This window comes from Passer montanus, unplaced genomic scaffold (assembly GCF_014805655.1).
Source record: "Passer montanus isolate IOZ18808 unplaced genomic scaffold, ASM1480565v1 scaffold32, whole genome shotgun sequence".
Classification (NCBI taxonomy): Eukaryota; Metazoa; Chordata; class Aves; order Passeriformes; family Passeridae; genus Passer; species Passer montanus.
Window position 1 is genome coordinate 7,152,692 of NW_024367930.1, and position 22,283 is coordinate 7,174,974.

The following is a 22,283-nucleotide window of genomic DNA, read 5'->3' on the forward strand; positions in this document are numbered from 1 at the left end:
TAAACCAAACTGACAAAAATGTTATATTGTTAATGAATGATGCGATGCAATATGGAGGACAATGGTTAAGCAAGAGCAATAACTTGGCATACAAAATTTCACCGTATTTAAACAGGCAGAGGCAGAGCTACAGTACGCCCACAGCAAACTGAAATTTCTCACACCAGAGCAATAAGTGATTCACAGTATTCACCACCCCTGTATGATACTTATCAAGCTCTTTGATTGTGAACTTCCACCAGACATGTTATGGACTCTTAATAAGATATAAAAGCACTTTGCTGTTTTCAACATTTCTGCTCCTGTCAAAAAACAAACCCACATGAACTTTCAACTTTGTATTTGTCCCACTTGTTGAGAAGACATTAATTGCAGCAAAGATCTGAGGAAATGAGCTGAATTGATGTATGTGAAATTGCACTACTCAAGCAATCTGCTTTTTTCTGAGGCTGCTTCTTGGTTTAAAGTACAGCATGCCAGGACCCAAGAGACCCAGAGTCCTTAAATAATGCCAGGAAGAACAGTTTTAATGATTTTTTGAAGTAAAAAAGAAGCCAAAGATTATACAACTATCCTGAAGTATGTTTCTTAGAACACACCTCTGTGAGGTGACATATAAATTTTGCACTGATTACAAGCTCCTACAGGCTAGTGAACCTCAAGCTGAGTTTGTGGCAGTAAAGCAGCTGTAGGTGAAAATGAGCCACGAGGAGAATGCTCAGTCCAACTTCTCCTGGAGGAATGTCTATAATAACAAATGACCCATCACAACAGAAATATTTGTCAGGAAGGTCTTTATAGCAGTTAGTTGTGTTAAATACAAGAGGAACAATAAAGAAAGTATGAGAAGGACTTAGTTCTTTCTAGACTTAACACTTAAAATCAACGATGTAAGAAAATTACTTTAAGTGAATGCCATTCTTTAGAACCTCAACCTTTAACAGACGTAGACAACAAGTGTGAGAATACATCAGCTACAGAATAATATTTGTGTTCTTCATGAAGGCCAGCCAAGTGAGACTGGACAGGATATGAACTCGCTAGTTTGGCAAGGAGGTTCATGTCAAGAATAGCTGTTATGTAAGAGCTGGCTTTATATTTTAGTTCCTTTGATATATTTGAATTAAGTAAATGGACTGGAAAGGACCTTTTAGTTTATTATCCTACCTGTGAAAGTAATCCTTACAAGATATTTAGGAAAAGGATGAATAAACAATGTAAATGCTTTTCAGGGTCCTGAGGGAATCAATAGACCTTAATAGGCCAGAGCAGTCTCACCAGGGGTGCACACATACACAGCTGGCCAGTGGGTCCAGGAGCCCCATTTGGCTCACGTTTGGAATGGCAGAACTCGATCCACATCACCAGCTGACGTGCCATTAATAGTGTTTTAATCACCTTCCTTGACCCTTGTCCTTGCTCTTTTTAAAGTAGCTATACACAAAACACTTTAGAATCCTGGAACTATTGGAAATACATAAATCTGTTAAAACGATAAAAGAAGAAAACATCTACTAAGCCTACATAAAGACACCATTACTAGTGTCAAACTCCTAGCAGGCATTACTTGTTACCCTGCTATGTTTTGCAATACGGAAGAGCTGATAACAAAACCTGCCCAACTAAAATTGGATGGACTCTAAAGAAAAAGAAGTGTGTTTATGTAGTTTTAAATATAGTGGTTGGGTAGACAAATCCATCTAATTACATGAATATCAATTTTCAGAGACTGTCTCTTAGTTGTTTAGTCTGCATCCAGCTCTCCAAATGCAAAATGAATGCTTCTCTCTGCGTGTTCTATATTAGATGCACCGTGAACAGCATTAGACAAAATATCGTGTGCAAACTGAGCCCTAATTGATTCAGGACAGGTCTTCTTTGCCTCTTCTGGATCAGTTGGACCCATTAGTTTCCTCCATTCTTCCACAGCATTTTCCTTTGATAAGACCATTATCACTGATGGACCCCTGTAAAATCAATATTAAAAAACTCTTAAACTATTCTGAGATGCAGTCTTAGGTTTAATGTCAAGGTACCATGAAGGGTTATAATAAGCATTGAGCTGTCTTAATTTTATTAAGCTGCTTAAATATTAAAATTTGTTTTCGCATGTTTTGTTTAAGGAAAAATTCCGTATTTGAAAGCCAAAGAGATTATGATGATCAGATATTTGGATTTGGACTTCTTGTCCAAAAGACATTCTCACCCAATAATTTCTGAAGCAAGACAATACATACTGTTTTTATCAACTATGCTAACAATATTATGAGGAAGATATTTGTCCTGCATGAGGAGAAAAAGCATCCCATTGGAAAGCAGTTCTTTTCAGGGAAAATAAAATCCAAAATAAAACTATACTTAAGTTTGAAAAGAATTGTAAATCTCTCTTTTAAAGGAAGAGTATTCTGTGCTAGAAGCTACTAAACTTGCCAGAAAGAGCAACAGGTTGTAAAATCCTCCCACCAGTTATGGTGTAGCACGTTTTGTTGGCACTGTAGAAAGTGTGATGTCTACTTACATACCTCAGTACTGTAAACCAAGACACTTACTGTGTCATAAAATTCACCAGATCATCAAAAAAGGGTTTTCCTTCGTGATCCTTGTAAAATTGTGCAGCCATTTCCCGAGTCAAAGATTGTTCTTTTACCTTTGAGATGCTAAATCCAGCCTCTTTAACTTTTTTCATTATTTCATCTAGAAGAATGACAAACAAGCTCATTTTTGATTTGAAATGGTTTAGATGCAAAAAATGCTATCCCCAAACACCCAAACTTTAAAAGTTTATGAAAATACTAGATGCCTTTTTCTAGAAAAAAATCACCAATAGCTATTAGAATTCTTCTTACAATATCAAACCAAATATGGACGACATAAGAAACACTTCAAAATAGGCAGAAACCATTGTCACTGCATTATCCATCTTGATGCACATATCAAACCCAGATTTTAATAAACTATGCCAATTGCATTCACTGTTGTTTCTCACATTAAATAGAATGTGGACTGTAGTTGTAGTGCTGTATCAAACATCAACTGGCTGGCCAAAATCAATCTGGATTTTCACAAGAGGGGAAGATAGACTCACAAAAGCCAATGATGAAGTAGCATTAGAATGACTACCGAAATTTGTTAGGACAGACTAGAATAATGCTAAGTAGTGGGTGTAGGTATAGGATTTGTAGAGTGGCAGCAAACATCCTTAGGGCAAGATTCTGAATTCTACATAGTGCTCTTTTTATTCTATTTTTTTTTCTCCTTATTCCCTTAGACTGACAGTAAGTAAAATCAAGGATGGGAATGCATCTAACTGAGCAATGACCCCTTTTGAGTCAGTAGAGATACTCTGCCTGAAATAAGTAATACAGGTTTGGCAAGTATCTCTCTCCTTTGACTAATAAAGATGCTGGGCAGTTAGTTTGCAGAAGTGCCTGGCCCTTAAACAGTTTAACTTAGCTAGGAGCTCTCTTTCTTAAATTCACCACTATTCTAGTGAAGAAAGACCTTTAGGCAGCTTAAGCAAAAAAAAATGTCACATTTGAGATCTCAATCTGAATTATGCAAGCCGTGTAAAAGCATTTCTCTGCACAGAAAATGTACTTCAGAGATGTGATTTACTGCAGGGTGCATTGCTAATCCTTTGCAGAAATTATTACATCACTAGATATAGCTCATACTTTCTAAATGCCTTACCTTTATGAGTCTTAGCAGCATCAGGTTTGATTAGTGCAAAGGTATGTTCCTCAGGGAAGAAGAACTCTAGTTCCTTCTGAGCATCGCTGGGTGTAGAGCTGCCATGCAGCTGATTGATAGGTACATTTTCAAACGAAAACTGTGCACGCAAACTGAGAGTTGTTAAAAGAGTGAAGTTACTTAAAAGCATAGCCATTTTGAGCTCTGATCTATAATTAGCCTCAACCCAGGGAATATAAATTAGTGTTGATCTGGAAATGTGAAATGTGAAATATAAACACTGGTGTTGTTATATTTCCAAGAAATACCATTTATTTCTTAATGAGATGGCACTTCTGTCAGCAGCAGGTAAGGTGATACCATTGCAGTTTCCTAGAGCAATGTGAGAAGCAGGCAGAACTAAGGTGTCTGTTTATAAACTGTGTAGGAGAAACTTAGTCACAAACAAAATATTCTACTGATGCAAAGTTTTCAATAAGCTACAAGAAAATCTTAGTGGTATTTCAAGAAAAAATAATGACGGTATTTTAAGACCCCCCTCCCCCCGACTATTAAGAATATGTATTACCAGCATTTTTTCTCTGACTCAAGAGTTCCCATTTCAGTTCATTGCACTTTTTAAAACTCAGATTTTAATTTTGTTTAGCAGCCATTATATCTCAAAAAATGCTGAGGTTCCTATGTGTAATACACTACTACCGCCAAGAAAAGCTTAAAAACTGCAGAAATGCCTATCTGTTTCCAGATGGTGGCACCATAGTTACACTGGTTGGAATGTGGTATGAGATGAGAAGTGTGAAGGTAAGTTGAAGGCTGTGAATGATGGTTTACTTCTGTGACTATTACCTCTCTGGATTTTCCCTAGCCTCTTCAAGGATCTTTGGGCCTAGTAAACTTCTCCAGTGTGATACAGCATTTTCTCGTGTTAGAGCCAATATAAGAGTTGGACCACTGTACAAGGGGAAAAGTACCATTAAGAAAACAAACAAACAAACAAAAAAAAGCAAAAAACCAAACGGAAACACCCCTCTTGGAACTTTTAAAAAGTAATTTGATTATATATAGCCCAGACTAGGAAAATGAGCCCCAGTATTGGGGGCCCTTAAAATTGATCTGATTATTTAAACACGTACAGGCTGATAAAAGCTTATGGGGCTTAAATATGAATTTAAATTGCAAAGTTACTATGTTTTGTCACAATGGCAAGACAGAGAAAGACTGATCATGCCCCAGCCATGAAGGGAATATCCAAACATGATTCATTTCTCTTCCCCAAGTTATCCAGCACATGGCCTGGTTGAAGATTTCAGAGCTCTCCAACACACAACCTAAATGCAGCCTTCTCTGAGCAGACCTAAACTGTTTTCACTCAAATTGGTGAACTTGGCCACTGACACATCATACATACAACAACATGGAATAGCTAGTAACTTTTAAGGCTTGATTTTTTATTTGTTGTAATTGGAAATTATTCCATTATCTGCAGTTATCTGTTCCTGTTTTGTGTTTTACTAAATTTTTAGACATGTGTATCTTGCAGCCATGCATTATCCAGGAAATATTCAACACCAGATTGGATGGGGCTCTGAGCAACCTATTCAGGTGAAAGGTGTCCCTGCCCACGACAGGGGTTGGAAATAGATGGGCAATAATGACCCCTTCCAACCCAGACCATTCTGTGAGTCTCTGATTCAACAATTATTTAATGTGAAAATTTCAGTCTTGTCTGATTCTATACAGAGTCTATAGATTTATGATCTCCTTTTTCATTCAACGTACCTGGTCATTTGCTCTAGAAGGACAGGGAAGTAGTCTTGATCTACATGCTCTTTGTAAAATGTACGTACTTGGTCCTCAGATAGAATTATTTCTTTCTGCATTGCTATTTGGAAACCATCATCCTTTATCTTTTGAATGATGGAATCTGTTAAATATATTTAAATAATGCTAAATTTCCATACATTCATTCATTTGAACACTTGTAGAGAAATGACATGGACTTTTCAATGATAATGTTAATTTTTTTACAGGTGAATTTGTTTCCTAACTAAAGAACAGGAAACTAATTTAAAGGAACTGCTAGGAGGCATCACTGGTTGCCTGGACACTCAGAAAACTGATCCTCATCATATTTAGGCTTTCTCCTGCTTAAAAAACCTCAGTAGGAAATCCTGACTGAGAAATATGATACATGTTACTACCAGCAAAAGAAGCTCTAAGGAATTTGAATAGGTGAAATGTTTATTTAACTAAGTCTTACAAGACCACATGGGTAAGTAAGCAGTATTTGGCACAAGTCAAAATTACCTACAAAATTAATATGTAATTACCTAAACATGAACTGCAGAACTGCTGCTCTAAGCAACATGCTAGACAACCATAAGTAACATAAATTCACAAGGAAAGATCAAAATTGTAGTCTTTCCACTCTCTGCACATAAGATTGCTCAGCTACAGGGTTTCTCAAGTTAGAGAAATACTAATACTACTACTAATAAAAATACTATTTGAAATTGAAGAAGAAATGTAAATATATGACTAAGAAGAACAGTAAACTTGTCTGGATGAAGCATCATGTAATGGGGTAGATTTTTTAAAATTTAATTTGTAAAATGCTGTCTGTTTAGAACTGCCTTTGAGCAGCACTGCCTCATGCAGCATAGAACATCTTGGGTTGGATATTTTTCCCCTTGATCTATCCTGAACCTGCTGTTCAAAAATAACAGCTGTTTTATTATGGTGAGAAATCTAGTCCCCTATACTACATTTGAAAATACGAGCTTCTCAGAGAGGTCTTCTAGAAATATTTCATCTGCAGAATTTTTTGAAAAATTAACCAAAGGAACAAAATACCATTGACATTTGCATTCTCAATATATGAAAAACATTAACCTCATAACTTCATTCCAGACAAAGATTATTGCTGGCCTAATGCTGGAGAGACAGTATAACCTAAAAAATATCATTAATTGAGTTAAAATTTATAATTCTAAATTCAAAATATGAGAGTATTTATATACCCTTGATAGAAAATACAGTTACTAAGACTTACTTCGCCTTTCCTTCAAGAGAGTAGGTCTAATTATGGCCAAAGTCCTTTCAGCATGATGTCCTGCCTCATCAATTTGAAAATTTGGGAAAAAGAAGGCAAGCTGTCTGCTGGCATCTTCAATACTGTCTTGCACATCACATAAATTTACCAGACTATCAGTTTCCTTGAGTCCTGGCAACCTGATGAAACATGAAGTAATACAGTATTTAAGTCACTGCTTAGTGTTAACAAGCTGAATTTTTGAAGACATACTTTCTTAAAATTTAGTGAAACATAATAGAATGTAAAACTAAGTTTCTATTAAATTCAGATTCATGAGTAAAGTAACATTTCTGAGAAGAGAATTATTAATCTTCTCAAAAAGTGCATGATCATGTGCTCTGAAGGAGAAACCTTAGCCAGGCTGCTTTAACAATTCCCCTCTAGCTTATCCAAAATAGTTTCTCTGTTTCATGAAATAGAATTATTATTGACAAGTGTACAGTGCACAATGCACAATCGATAGAAGTCTTTTGCTTAATTTATGTACAGCACGATCATAAAAATGATAGCACTACAGAGCTGTTGATAACAGAGACACTTCTCATTGTTTCTTGCCTGTTTGTTTAGCTGTGTAAATAAAGTCCCTCGGCCACTTGTAGAAAATGCAGTATTCCCCAGCTGTACTTAATTAATGCAGAAAGGGATGCAGCACGCATCGACAAAAATGTCAATTACTATAACAAATTAATTGTCGGACAAAGTATTTAAGCTCATGTTGCGTTAAGTAAATGTCTTGTCTAAATATAAAACTTAATCCGATATTTGAATTTTTGTGAATACTCTATTGTCTGAGGCTGTGTATACAACTACCATCCTGAAAATTCTCCTCAAGCCCTTGGCATAGATGAAAAACACACATTTCAAGACACCATGGTTGTGAACATCTAATCGTAACAAATTTTTTTGTATCTTGGACCAGGGTGGGGACACAAACCCCAGTATGCTTCCTCTTCTCTGCTGGCTTTTAGAGTGTTCCCAGGCAGAAGAGCGTGTCTCAGGCATGCCCTGGTCTGCCCTGGGCCATATCTACAGCTTTCCAAGGAACATAGGGGTAAACATGGGAAAGAGTGCAACCTTCAATGCAGGCAGCGCAGGCAGTCCCATGGCATGGGTGAACTGGAATTGCAAGGACTACATCAGCTTTGAAGTGTGTCATTGTTCCAGTTGTTCCGAGAACCCACTGAAGGTGAGTTCAAAGAGATCAATGACCTTGGCTTGTCATCTTTAACTAGGAAGCAAAGAATTTCTGAATTCCAATGAGAACTGGGGTTGCATCTCTAGTGGTGGTCCTGTCCCTGGACTTGCACATGTGGGCACATCTGCATATGTAGGAACGTGCCTTGGTTTATGGTGTGCTCTAAACACTGTGGCTGAATCTCAGATACACATTTTCACTGGTACTTACTTGACTGGCTCCTCAGGATCACCAGACTCACTTGTTTTTTGTAGTTCTATCCATTGAGGAATAGCACCAGTTGCTTCTTTTTTACTGATTATCAAAACATGGCATGGTCCACTCATCATGAATTGAACGAATGCGTTAAAGTCAGGCTAAAAAACATAATATTCCCCCCTATGAATTGCAGGACCTCTGAGTTTGTCATTGGAAAGGAGACAATTATGCTTTTAAAGTAACTCATACATTCCTGTTCCTGAAACGGGCATTCACATACATTCCTCAGAACTCTGATATATTGTTTGGGAAGATTTTTTTATCAATCATTTGAGAAAACATTATCAAATGTCCAAAAAGAAAGTAAATTGAGATAAATAAAGTCATATAACTGCTTTAAATAAGTACTAGATATTCTTCCAGGTTAAAATGCAAATGACAAGAGTGAAGAAAATTATCTAGAAATTCACTTGCTATGCTTGTAATACAGCGTGTAGTGTGATATAAGAAACTGCAATATAGTTCCATGAATAATTTTTGAAACTAAAAATCATGTAGCTGGCTATAAATATGAAACACTGAGTTGTTTGCAAGACATTTGTAGGCTCTCCCTTCATTTCCTTTGCTATGTGCTTTTCACTTCTTCAGTTTCAACTTTCAATCCTATAAAAATACATTTACATCAGAAAAATAACTTTTGAAACTTGTGGTGCGAGTTGTTAATTTTATTTCTTTGTTGTATGTCACCTTTTTCTTGGGGATATCTATTCTCTTTTTAAATATTTGACTAAATCCTTACCAGCCAGCATCATGTCATTCCATATGATAGTTTTTTTCCTTTAATTATACGGGGATGAAGTATTCACATATATGGTTTCAATTCATTGCTTTTCTCTTACAATTATCTTCATATCTATGCATATTCTTAACCCATTTCCCAAGGTGGGCAAACTAGTCCCAAATTTGGCTGCTATTCCCATGAAGATGAGTTACTTTCACCTGTTTCAAAACTGCCTCTGTCTAACCTACAATCCCAGCTTTGCTAAAACCGAGCTCTTCTTGGTTTCTTGCAAGATCTCCCTGTTACTTCTTTTCTAAACCATAGTGCAGCCATCTAGTGATTACTATCAGTTTTCTTTCTTCTCTCTGACTTTAGTAGGAACCATCTCATCTCACTCTTATTCATTTGGAGTGCCACAGGAACACCGTCCAACCTTCTACTTCAGATTAGGCGAACCCTTCCATTTCTCCCTCTAATAAAATCAAACAAACTGTTTATTTGAACATATTTCCAGCCTCTGTCTATGTTACACATATAGCAGAAGGTATAAATATTTTCTAAGGAACTTCATTTTTTGTCTTAGATCCTTCTGAAGAGTTAATTTTAGTTATCACACTGCTAGAAAATATGACCATACCCAGGTACCAGTTTGCTAGAACACTGCCATTTAATGGTGGACAGCATAATTTAATTATTTTCTTGAGCTTTATATCTGTCTTTAGCTATTTTTTTGTCCCCTAATATAGGACAAGGCACAAAAACCAGATTTTGGCTGAGATGCTTTCCCTCTCCACCTGTGCACATATTTATTCCCAGAACTACCCCATGATAAAATCTGAAAAGAAAAAAAGTATAAAATGTAATATCACTTATTTTCTGGCTGAAAAGATATATGTCATATAGATATGCAGTCTCATATAAATCACATTGGATTTTGAGTTTGTGCCATATTTCAGCACCTAATAGCCAAGGTCAAGTAATTGCAGAAATAATCTATACATCACTCTAATTTTCTTTCCTACAAAGGTCACTAGGCATGTCACAACACGTTTTAAAATCAGTATAATTTTATTTTGATAAATAGTGTTATAAATTTAGCTCCATGTCTAAGGATCACGCACATTTAGATAACAGAAAGAATAACTAAATCTTTTAGTATTTAATTGGAAGTAATTTTAATTTGGTTGGAATATTGTATTGCTACATAGTCATATTTGCATGAGTCAGTGGAAAAAAAGGGAGAGAGAATATCTCTTTTTTATGTACTAAATCTACATTAATTCAGTTCTTCAATATACCTAAAATTTACCATACAGTGATTAACAATTATATGTTTTACCTGTTCCTTTCATTTATGTTTTTAGTTTGGTTTACCTCATCTTTATTCCGGGCATAAAATACTCTGATTTGCTCTTCAGTAAGCATTCTCTCCTCGGCTGCTTCAATACCAAATCCTGCATCTTTAATCTGCAATTATTCAGTTATTACTCAGGGGAATTTGAAAACAGATACATGCAAAATCATATGTTATTGTAAATCTAAAGATTGATTAGCTTTGGAAGCTATCTTAAATTTTAAATTCTCTGAAATATTCAAAATATAACTGCTATCTATGCCTAAACTGAACTTTCAGTCTTTCAAAGCACTTCACTTAAATTCAGGATTACAATACCTCTAAGTTAATGTTAGAGAAAAAATATAGTGCAGTTCAATGTATGAAATACATTCATTCAATAGTTAATAATCCCTTTTATTTCACCTTGATTAAACTCATTTGGGTCACTGTGAGTGGTTTTCTTGCAACTTATGTTGCAAGAAATTATAAATTATATTGTAGCCATTGTAGTCACATAAATATGCACGTGTTAACAGTTGTATTAGGCTAAACTACTTGGCTTTAGAAACAGCAAATAAGGAAAAAATTGAATCTACTTTATGATTTTCTGTTTTAAGCTAGGTTACTGCACTAAATGCAAGCATTTGTGAGAGGTGCACATATGACTTGCATCAAAGTTCACAGTCCATTGGTATGAGGTTTGTACCATATACTGATATTTTAACAGCCAAGGCAGTATCCAGCCCCAGCACTGATGACACACCAATATTAATTGTGTGCCAGCACTCTGCTCTGTAAAAGCCCCTGTGGTGCTGCTGGATGTTTTCAGCCTGCCCCAACAAAGCTGGCTGTGCATCCTGTGTTGGAGAACACACCTCATCAGCCAAGTAGCAGCTGCTCCAGCTAAAATCTTTTTAAGAACTCTGCTTTTTTTTTTTTTTTTTTTTGCCTTTACTGAGCTTCCTTCCTTTCCAGCTAAGGTAAAGTAATTAAGAATTTTTCTTTGCAGAAAGAATTCATATAGCACTCTGATTCCCTTTCCTGCAAAGTTCACTATCCCTGTCATAACACTTATTACAATTCTTTTAATTTGGTCTTGATATATATTGTTATAAGGCTTTTTATTTTTTCATAACAGAAGCAATATGAATCAATGTCTAACCTCTGCTGGCACAGAATATTAAAGCAATAGTATAAATTTAAATGTTGTATTGTTTCAGGTAAAAATTATTGTGCTTTTATCATCCTTAGCAGAGAAGCTTTATCAGATTCTGTTCCAAAGTCTGGGCATAAATTAGGATCTACTTAACCTTACATTTCACTATTATGTCTCTTAAATAAATGGAATAAATGAATACTTTAAAATTCTCTCTACCTTTTTTTTAATTTCTTCTACACGTCCTGCTAAGACATCATCAGGTTTTATAATTCCGACAGAATAAGTAAGTACTTCTGAAAAAGGGAAAAAATAATGTGCTAAGTAACACATTCATCAAAATAAAGGGACTGGACCTGAAGTTTACAGTTAAGCATTTGAGTGTAACTCAATCAGATCCCAAAAACTGTAGAAGAATTTAAGATCGTGATAATGGAAACAGCAGACTACTACTTGTTACCAATACTACAAACACTTAATGAAACTGCATGTTTTGCAGAAAGTATTCCTGCCAAATGTTAGTGTATTACAATGTCTGAGAGATCCCCTAGCCTGAAGGTGAACCTGAGCTAAAGCTCTGTTTTCGGATTTTCTATAATTTTAAGGTTTTGGGGATTAGTGTGAAGTCTGTAGATAATTGTTAAATGACAATACTGTACTTCGCGGTCTCAGAGGGTTTATGAGAAAAAATATAGGCTAAAGCTGAGGTCAGGAATATGCCAGCTGAACCACACAATTAAAAAAAAAAACAAAAACAAAACCAAAACATGAAGAGGATGGAAAAGGGATGCCACTGTGATCAAATGCCTCTCACAGGGAAAAGAAAAAGCAAGATCAAGAAGAATGAGAGGAAGGAGGAGTTTGTTCCATCTCAGGGTTGTACAATGGCATTCTCTACATAGATGAAGCAGTAGGAACATTCAGTAACCACAGATAACAATAAAAATAAAAAAGATGCAGGTCTCAGCTAATGAAAAACCTGAGATAAATCACAGACAGGACTTTTAAACAGGATGGTGCTTATTTTTCAGTCTTTTTGGAAGCTTATCCTACTACTGTGGATTTATGTTCTTTTTTAAATCTGTTATCAAATCTAATCTGGTGAAAGAGTAATCTGAGAGAAGGCATGCCATTGCTTCACAGATTAACTCTTATAGTCTTCTCAGGCTGGTTTTATCTTGATACTCCAGCTCAACAGAAGTACTCCCCTCACACAGGGATGTGTAGAAGTGCCTTTCAGGCCTTAACTTTACACAGGAAAATTCCCTGGCACATATCACTTCTGTCTAAAGTCTGAAGGTTCTTAGTGTGGTGGTGAAAATGTTGATGCTGACAGTCCAGTACATTAATTCCTTACAGAAGAAAGCTCAATCATAGCATTTTGTTAACACACCCAAAAGAAGGGCTATTAGTGCTAGACATAGACAATTATTAATCAAACGATATTTGTTCTCTTTCTTTCTGTTAACACTTCTAAAATAAATAAAATATATTTACCCTCCTCTACAGCCTCCTCAGCAGACCCTTCTGATGAACCTTCATGAAAAACAAGTTCTTCTACCTAAGGTAATTGCAAATGGAGTAAAAGTGCATCACCAGTGCAAAAGTAAAGTCACCAAACACAGCTGTGACATCTTTATAACACATTTATTTTAATGTAAGAATGGATTTGCTACCCTGGAAAACAAGCAATTCTAAGAAGGACCTTTGGTCAGTCTGATTTTCCTTAACTGAGTTTCAGTTAAAAAGCTCTTTTTGTGGAGGTCTTTCATTTCCATTTAAACAAAACAAGCAATGAGACATGATTATTTCCCATGCTTTTGTTTCATATGATGTAGTTCCTAAGCTATATATTAAAAAATACTTAGTCCTGAAAGAAAAAAGATTGCTAAAACATTTATGAGCTAGTGGCATTTCATCCATCTCTCCATTTCTTACATTGCCAGGCTAACCTGTAAATTTGTTAAGTTTATATAAAGTACCATAATGGAAATTTGGGGGTTTTGAGGACAACCAGCAACAAGGGAAGATTTGCTCTGCTGCTACTGTGAATTCCAACAGTGGGATCTTTCACAGTGCAGGCTATTGAGGTGAGACTGAGCTGTCCTTATGTCCTCATGTTACCTGGAATTCAGGAGTCAAAGGTGATAGAATACACTTGTTGAATGGACTTTGTTTTTTGTAGCAAACTGGATTAATTAGGTACAGAGCAATCCCCATGGCTTTGAGCAAACTGATCTAGTGAAAGGTGCCACAGCCTGTGGCAAGAGGGGTGGGGCTATATGATTATTAAAAGCACCTTAGAACCCAGATAATTTTGCTTGATTTCTAAAAAATAGGCGCATCATATACATAATTTTATTGTTAGGACCAAAATGCAAAAAATTAAGCATTATCAAAACACCATCATAGACATTTAGAGAAACAGTGTAAGTGTACTAAAAATGTACATTTATGCATGAGTATCTGGTTTGTCAGTACCTCAGCACGTTCCTTCGTTCCAGCTGCAATTTCCCTCTCCTCTTGCACTAAATCTGTTACTATCTTAGTTATGAGAGGAGCATTTACACCTTTCACCATTGCAAGAATTTTACCATGCTGTTGAAGAGAAAATAACACTCTCAGTGTGTTTTCATAATTTAATTTACACATTTACTTGAATTTTTGAAACATGCAGTATCTTGATAATTTTTTCCAGCTACAGGATCATTTCTTATGCCCACTGAAGGGAATATCAAAGCTACTACTGCCTCTATTATTTCAGAATGAAACTTTTGTGCATTTAATTCCTTGTTTCCATCTTTACCAAATTTTCCATTTCTATTTCTAGGCTCAATACTAATAATACAGTTGGAAGCAAATGCAAATATGGATTTTATTTGCTCACAATTTATATAATGTAGAGTTTTCCATCTTTGTTTGTGTGTGTGTGTGTGACTTTTCACTGCATTCTCTACCACATTCAGGTGCACAGTAGCGAAGCTAATGGTGACCAAAAATACTGCTAACATTTCTAGGCAGCATTAAGATTCAAACCTGAAAGAGTCCTGAAAGCGTCATTATCTTTGGTCCTCACTTAGGGAAATTCAAATCCTGACACCCTCAAGTTAAAACAACCCCCAACCCATCTTAAGTGAGCAGTGCGCTACAGCTGTGTCCTAGGAGAGCCAGCTTTCTGTGTCCATCAGTGAGAGATAATAAATATATTATTAATTGCTACAGTTCCTAAAGTATGAAAGCACAATTTAATCTGTTATCTTAAAAATCTCATAATGCCAGGAAATGTAAACTCTCTTTCCATGATGAAAATGGTGCATAAAATAATCATTTCAGTGTAACCACATGTAGCCACTTTATGTAAGGCAAACCTGGAAAACTTACCTGGATTTCTCACTAACTACCAAAACAGTGACTACCACAATTCTTCTGTAGCTGTATGTACAACAGCTACAACAAAAATGTGCTTGAGAGCCACCAGATTCAGACATGAGAAATGGCTCAAGTAAAAACCATCAGATAGTATCATCCTCCATAATGTAAAATGTAAAGATATACAGCTTCACATAAATTTTAAAATCTATTCAAAAGTTAAGGCAGAAGTAGGCAGCACATTAAAGGAAGCTGATGTCATGTACTTACAACACAAAAAAGAAACACAGGTTCACAGCTCTTCCTAAATGGTTTCAGAATTTCGATGCTGTCAGCTTCTGCCTGAAGCCAGACAAAAAAGATTATTTGCTTACGTAAGTACGTATGCATATGCATATATAAAGAAAACCTTTTTACTTGCAGGAAAACACCACTCTTATATACTTTGGTGTTGCAAACTCAAACTGCAGTCCTAAATACAGCTAACAGTCCTTACAGTGATGAAGAAAGAGCTGTTTTGGTAACATGGGATTGTCCTCCCTTTGTATTACAGCAGTTAATCATGGAAAAATATAATCTCTTGATACTATTTTCTCATGTAGGTTATAATAACATATATAAATGAAGAAGTAGCCCATGTAGTCTTGATGGAAGAGCTTATCCAGTGTATTAATTTGTTTGTGAAACATGGTCAACTGTTTGAGATAGTCTTGGAACGTAACTCCCTGCATTTTTCATGTAGAAAAAAAATTAATGTTTTTCCGAAAAGTTCTTTCATCATGGAATCTTAAGTTTTCACTAATGTGAAAAAGGATGAACTTGGTCAACATCTTGGATAAACTGAGTCTTTGAAATAAATTTATCTACCTTAAAGGGGAGGTATAATACACTCATATATATATATATATATACTGATAGTGTAAACAAATATTTTTACTACTACGGTTTTGGGATTTTTTTTTTATTTCCCCATTTTTGTTTTCTTCAAAATGAAATAAAAGGTAACATTTGCAAAAAAGATGCAACAGTTTTTCAGGGATGTAAGAATTTTAAATGCAATAGTCCATAATGCAGAGACCTAAAACTAAAAGTCATATAGTCTGGCTTTTGAATATTTCTTCAATCTCATCAAGGAAAACAAAATATTGTGGGATATCAGCTCTTTTCTATTATAGCTTCTTACATATTTATTGCCATTTCTAATCTACTTCTAAGCAAAGTCTTATGAGGATACATGCAGGGAAAGCAACCAGGCCAAAATTACGGTAACTCAGTATAAGGACAGTGAAATGAAAGCCTATGCAGATCAGAAGATATATTTAAATCAAAATGTAAATATGGTCACACACAGGATTTGTGTCCTTACCACGGCAAAATGTAGCACATTGTCTTCACTAAAGTCGTTCCTTAGTTTTTTCAATAAATTCAGCACAGCTTTGCAAGGACCACACCAAGCTTGATACACATCTATTACTAAAATGTAATAGTTTGGAATTACAAACAGATGACTTGAGGAACTTATAAAATGAGACATTTATGATGGCACAGAAGCAGCACTGGGAGGGCATTCACATGGATCTTTCAGTCCTCTTCTAGACAATGAATGTATCATGAATACATCAATGGGTTCAGTGGACACATTACTGGATACATACTCTTTAATTTCAATTACTTTTGACGTTAGAAACCTACTTCAGAATACTCTTTGAGATGATTAATCAAAATAGCAACTTTTATCTCATATTCCTTTTCCTTTTGTTTTCTCTTCTTCTTTCCCACTGTTGGTTTTCTTTCTTATCCAGACCTTTATTCTACAGGATTTTCACCTCCCTGAGCCTTTGACTATTACTCTCCTTCTGTAGACATGATCTTGTTACAGATTTTCTTCTTTTACTAAAAAACTGTTCCTAGGACACCTAGGAGGCAGTTAGTGGACTAAATGAACTAAAAACTGGGAATAATGCATGTCATGCATTCTCTAGAATGCTGCAAAAATTATTTAGTCTGTGAAAGATTTTACACACAGAAGCATCCAACTCCCTGCCATGGAGAATACCGTATTGGAAAGGTATTTTCTAAACACTGGTGTACAGCAGTATATAAAAATAAAATTTAAATAAATTTTGATGAGTATTTATCATATAAGATACTGTATATTCATAATTGTAATATATGATCTTAAAAGTGTTTTCCAAATGAAAGAATTGTATGGTTCAATGGCTGTATGATATATTGTTGTAAATATATATTAATATAGCCTTTCTTTAAAAGATATGGTGCTAGTCTTCTAGAGTATCTATTAAAGCTAATATATAAATATGAAAACATGCACATATGTCCATGAAAGATTCAAAATAAATTATCAGCTGTTAGTACCTACTATACCCTTTATCTTCAACATTTCATTCCACTGCTCTTCATCAGTTATTGTGGTCTGAAACAAAATTAATTAACATTTTAACATTCTAAAAAGGCAGAAAAAGCATCTATTTCCCTCCAAAGTTGTTCAAATAATTAAGGTTTATACCTGGAGGTGAATTTCTTTCTTCTTGCCAGCCATTTCCCTGTGATTATAGGAAAAATATTGAAATCTGAAGTATTTGAAAAGTTTTAAAAGACCATGTGACATACAGAACTGATTTTCATGGTTCTCAAAGTATCACTGCCTTCTGATTCCCTTAGCAATTAACTCAGCTGAAGCCCCTACAATGATGGTAGTTTATACTCTGCTTTGGAATTCTGTGGAGAAATAGGCAACTTGTTTGCAAAACCCACATGGCACAAGAAACAGAAGAAAATTTAGTATCTTAATCTGTTAGGGTGTGCAAAACTTTTGACCTCAACAATCTTTCAAGCTTATAATTACTCTGCTCAGAATAGCCACAGGCACTCTGATGGGAGGATGACAGCTGCTGTAACACTGGGCCATTTTGGAAAAATATTGATTAAAGAGCTTCAACTCTAATAACATCAAATCAGTCTTCCTGTCTGCTGGGATACATAATACTTGTGTCCCATAACTAAACTCCCAAACTGAATCCTGATATGTTTATCATTCTGTCATTAATAAATAATGTCCTTCATATATTTATGATAGACAATTAACTGTGAACTGGACAGAAGAACAGCTCTGATACATATGTGTATGGAGTTTGACTTCAGCATGGGCAGCTTGAGTTTCTAGAGTTCTTGGTTAAGATGGTGGTCTTTGCCTGAGGGAAAATGATAGTGCCCTAGTGCCCCCATGAATGTGACCTCCTCTTGCATTGTATTTGAGAAGTCAGCCAGCCAGTGGTCTTTGCCTCAGGGAAAATGATAGTGCCCCCATGAATGTGACCTCCTCTTGCATTGTATTTGAGAAGTCAGCCAGCAAATATGTCCAGGGTTTGACCTATCCTGATACACTCGCCAAAGCTGTTCCCTTCACAGCACAGATTGAGGCATAGGAGAGAATATGAGAACTCTTAATCTTGTGCTTGTTTCACATTTCATGTAAAAATGTTGGTAAGGACTAAAATTTTAAATGCAGGATTTCTTCAAATCCTTTAAACCAGGTGATGGTAGAATGCATGGCATTAATTCATATCCTTTAAAGACTCTAAGGAGATGATGCTGACTACTGACACTAGAGGGAACTGGCAGACGGAAATATGTCTTACTAGCAGGAAATCTTCATCAAAATAACCTATCTTTCATTGTTACCTTCTGTCACTGAGCAATGACAATCAACTCTTTGCAAGATCAGTTCTGCAAAACATAAACCAGTGCATGAAAATGGTCTATACATCCCAATCATTCTACACATGCTCTCCAACTAAAAATATACAGTCATACACACTCAAATGGCAAAGCAAAGCACTGCAGTGTAGACGTGCTGCTGTATGAAAGTATGCAAATGTGCACATTAGTCTGGCATAGTAGCTGTATGTGACAGACATGGGAAGACTACATGTGACATTTTTACTTTTAATTAAAATTTTCACATAACATTCCCTCAGTAATGCAGTCAGTACTATACTGATTAAACCTGAACATACAAGCGGGTTTTCTCCTTTTCTATGATACGGGCGACATGCTTCTCTAACCTTGACAAAAAGCATTTTTCTAGCCACACTTCATCATGGATGTGCAAACTCTGCATCTCTTACGACACTCTTTACAACCAAAACTGCCTCCTTGAACTAGTCAGACATAAAAATAGACCTGGGTGCACACTCAGATACACTGTCTAACTGATACTCAAATATGCAGAGCCTTTGCACAGAGCCATTCAACATCTTAGCACAAACCCTCATCACACATACACACATGAAGATACCCAAGAGCTTCTGAAAACTGATATTCAAATATGCAGAGCCTTTGCAGATAGCCTTCAATATCTTAGCACAAACCCTCGTCACACATACACACATGAAGATACCCAAGAGCTTCTGAGATTTTGACACGCTGCTGTGTGTATGTGCTTACAGACACATAACACCCTGAGCATAAGCTCTTGTGTGTGACAGTGGATCCTTGGGAGTTGCTAGGTGGCACTCTGGTGGATCATCTGCTCACAAACACACAGAGAAACATGTGTAAGTGAACAAATGCACACACATGGGCCAGTTCAGGGCCGACGCTGCTCTACACCAGATGTGGTAACCAGTAAGAGCTCCCAGACACTCGTGTGGTTTGACACACACCCTCCACAGTAAGCACACCACAGCACAGTGGCTTGGGTACCACTCAGCCCTGAGCTGGGAGTCCACTCAGGAGCACACAGGCCCACCCAGCCCACTTGCACCTATTTTGGAGCAGCCACTCGCCTGGTGACACTGTGGCCACCCAACTGCCGCTCCTCAACGGTCCCAACGGCCTCCCCCATCCTTTTGCACCTATCTTGGAGCAGCCACTCGCCTGGTGACACTCTGTGGCCACCCAACTGCCGCTCCTCAACGGTCCCAACGGCCTCCCCCATCCTTTATCTCCCCAGCCCCATCTCTGCTCCATCTCCAGGGTCATTTTCCCCCCATCACCCTGTTTTATCAGTCTGGGGTTGACATGGCACAGACAGCTGTGGCTGAGAGGGAAATGGAGTGAAAGGTTGGGAGGAAGAGTCACCATTTTCTCTGTTTTCTTTACCCTAGGGAAAGTCAGTCTTATTCTTTTAACATGTGAGAAAATTAATCTTGTCACCTAATTAATGATCTGCCTTCACTCTGTCTTACTTGCAAATTGTGAGGCAATGGAGACTAAAAGAGGAAGTTTTTAGTGGCGGTCCTAGTGACCAAAAAAGGGTCTCAAAAGTCAAATAGTGGTGACTGCCCATGCTCATGCAGTATCAGTACAGGTCTGTCATCATGCTGGTGCAAAACAAAGTTACCATTTTAAAGATGCACATTTGCACCTCAGCAGTCCCCAAAAAGTCACAGAAGATAAAGGCAAAACTTATTTATACACTTAGAAAGCACAATTCCACAGTACAATGTGGTGATTTTTATCTTACAGGCATTGTAACTGGTGGGAATTTCTTTGTGAAGGTAAAGGCTTGAGAAGGTTCACAAATCAAATGCTGGTGTCTCTAAACTGCACACATTTCACATATGCATGTTGTTACAGAGCTATAAATTGTCCTTGTATCCAATTTATTTTTGAAACCCTGCCCAAGCATACTCTGTCCTGTCATGTCTGTCTAGCACATCTTAAGAAAATCTAGTTTCAGTGACTTTCTTGTAGCTTTTCTTGAGCATTCTTCTGCTGCTTACCAAAGCATGACTTGCAAAGCCCCACAGAAACTTTTATTTCGTGAAAATAATATGAAGAATAAAGTAGGGAAAACAAGTTCTTAGAGGCACTAGAATAGATCTTCTTCCCAACAGTTAAATCTTCCCAAACTGATGGATGTTCATTCTGCAGCAGTGGCAATGAGGCAGTGTTTCCACAGAGTTGCAGCAGTTTTCAAGGCTGAAATTCTGCCTAACAACATGGATTAGATCAGCTAGGTGGCAAGAGAGATTTTGTATTCAGATTGGAAATAATGTGTTTATATGGCCAACATAAATCACTTCCTACATTTTTTACTGGAAAACCCTAACTTTGGAACTAGTACAAGCTCTGCATTAGCCTGCTTTGGAGTAGGAGAGTGCCACTGAATAATCTTTATTTTCCTGCATGAAGTAGAAAAACCACTTTTGAAACTTTCAGAGACGTACAAAATTGGAAAGAACTACAAAAGATGATATATTAATCCAACCGCCATGTGGAAGTTAAAGACTCAAAGGCTAGGCTATGTTTTTGGGGTTTCCTTCACAAACTGCTGACTTTTTTATCCATACCACTTTCTTCATGAACAGCCAGTGTTTTATATATTACAAAACCCCTCCCCCCAAAAAAGTCTTGAAGAAAAACACTAGAATGAGGTAATGCTCATGTACCAAATGTTAAAAGGCTGACACAGCCTGTTCTTTAACTGCTCTGTTGGAATGAATTAGATTTATGCTTTGGGTATTACAAAATAGTTAATGTAAAGGGATTTGGTATTTCAAAACTCTGAAAAAATAAAAAAAAATCATCCTTTTCATTTAGAGAGTATAGTTCTATAAAATTTTTAATGAATTTAATGATGACATACTTAGCTTATGTAGACCAACAGTATTCATGGTCATTATAAAAGGCATCCAGAGAGAAGGGGTAGGAGTTTATGAGGTTTTTCCCTGAATCAAAATTATTCAAGTTTGGTATAATGTATATGAAAAGTATAATGAAAATATGCATTGGATAAACCACAGTGGATTCATGATGAATGATTGCATAATTTTTCTGAGTAACTTTTAAACTATTTCACTCCATTTTGTGCATACCACTTGATTTCAGGTCTGCTCTTTGTCATGAGCTGTTAATGTCCAGAGTGACCTAGTTCCAAATGATTAATACTCTTTTACAATGTAATGGAAAGCAGTTGTACACCCTGCTGAGACTTGTAACCCTTGAGACAAAACTAGAGATGCGTTTTTCCTGCTAGTCAGTCTTTCTGTGTGTCCTAGTATATGCTTAGAAGCCAATGCATATGTAGCTCTGACTACCTGCTTGTAAACACAGTGGAGGCCTTGATAATCTTAATTTATAAACTTTTGTGGTCTCTTTTGTAGTTCTATAGTCCACATGCATACTGGTGCTACAGTGAATTCAATCTATGCCCTCTGCATGTTAGATCTCCTGCACGTGCCCTAGTGTTCCTCTTGCCTCTCTGCCTGGATTCAGCCTAGGACTGCTCATGATGACAGAACATCTGACCTTCCCAGGTCTTCTGCAGAACGGTTCTTTGCCTGGCAGTGTGGCAGTCACTGTAACTTGAAAGTTCTGTATGTGTATATTGGCTTTTTCTGCATCAGCTACAAGTAGACCATGGATCTCACAGCAGTGGAACAGCTTTCTGATTTCTTGTGTTTTCCTCTAAAACACAAATGTGAAATGGTGGACAAC

General features: G+C 36.5%; 1 protein-coding gene across 1 annotated transcript; it reads right to left on the bottom strand.

The window, feature by feature from the left end:
• Positions 1-1,744: 1,744 nt before the first annotated feature.
• NME8 (NME/NM23 family member 8) lies at positions 1,745-17,379 on the bottom strand. The gene is made up of 15 exons (XM_039715208.1): positions 17,347-17,379; positions 17,196-17,253; positions 16,186-16,292; positions 15,090-15,161; positions 13,932-14,048; positions 12,948-13,011; positions 11,670-11,746; positions 10,333-10,425; positions 8,190-8,335; positions 6,743-6,921; positions 5,470-5,614; positions 4,537-4,641; positions 3,691-3,842; positions 2,550-2,694; positions 1,745-1,967 (listed from the first exon to the last, which is right to left on the bottom strand). Exons 1-15 carry the CDS (start codon positions 17,377-17,379, stop codon positions 1,745-1,747), a joined length of 1,716 nt encoding a protein of 571 aa, XP_039571142.1.
• Between the last annotated feature and the right edge of the window lie 4,904 nt (positions 17,380-22,283).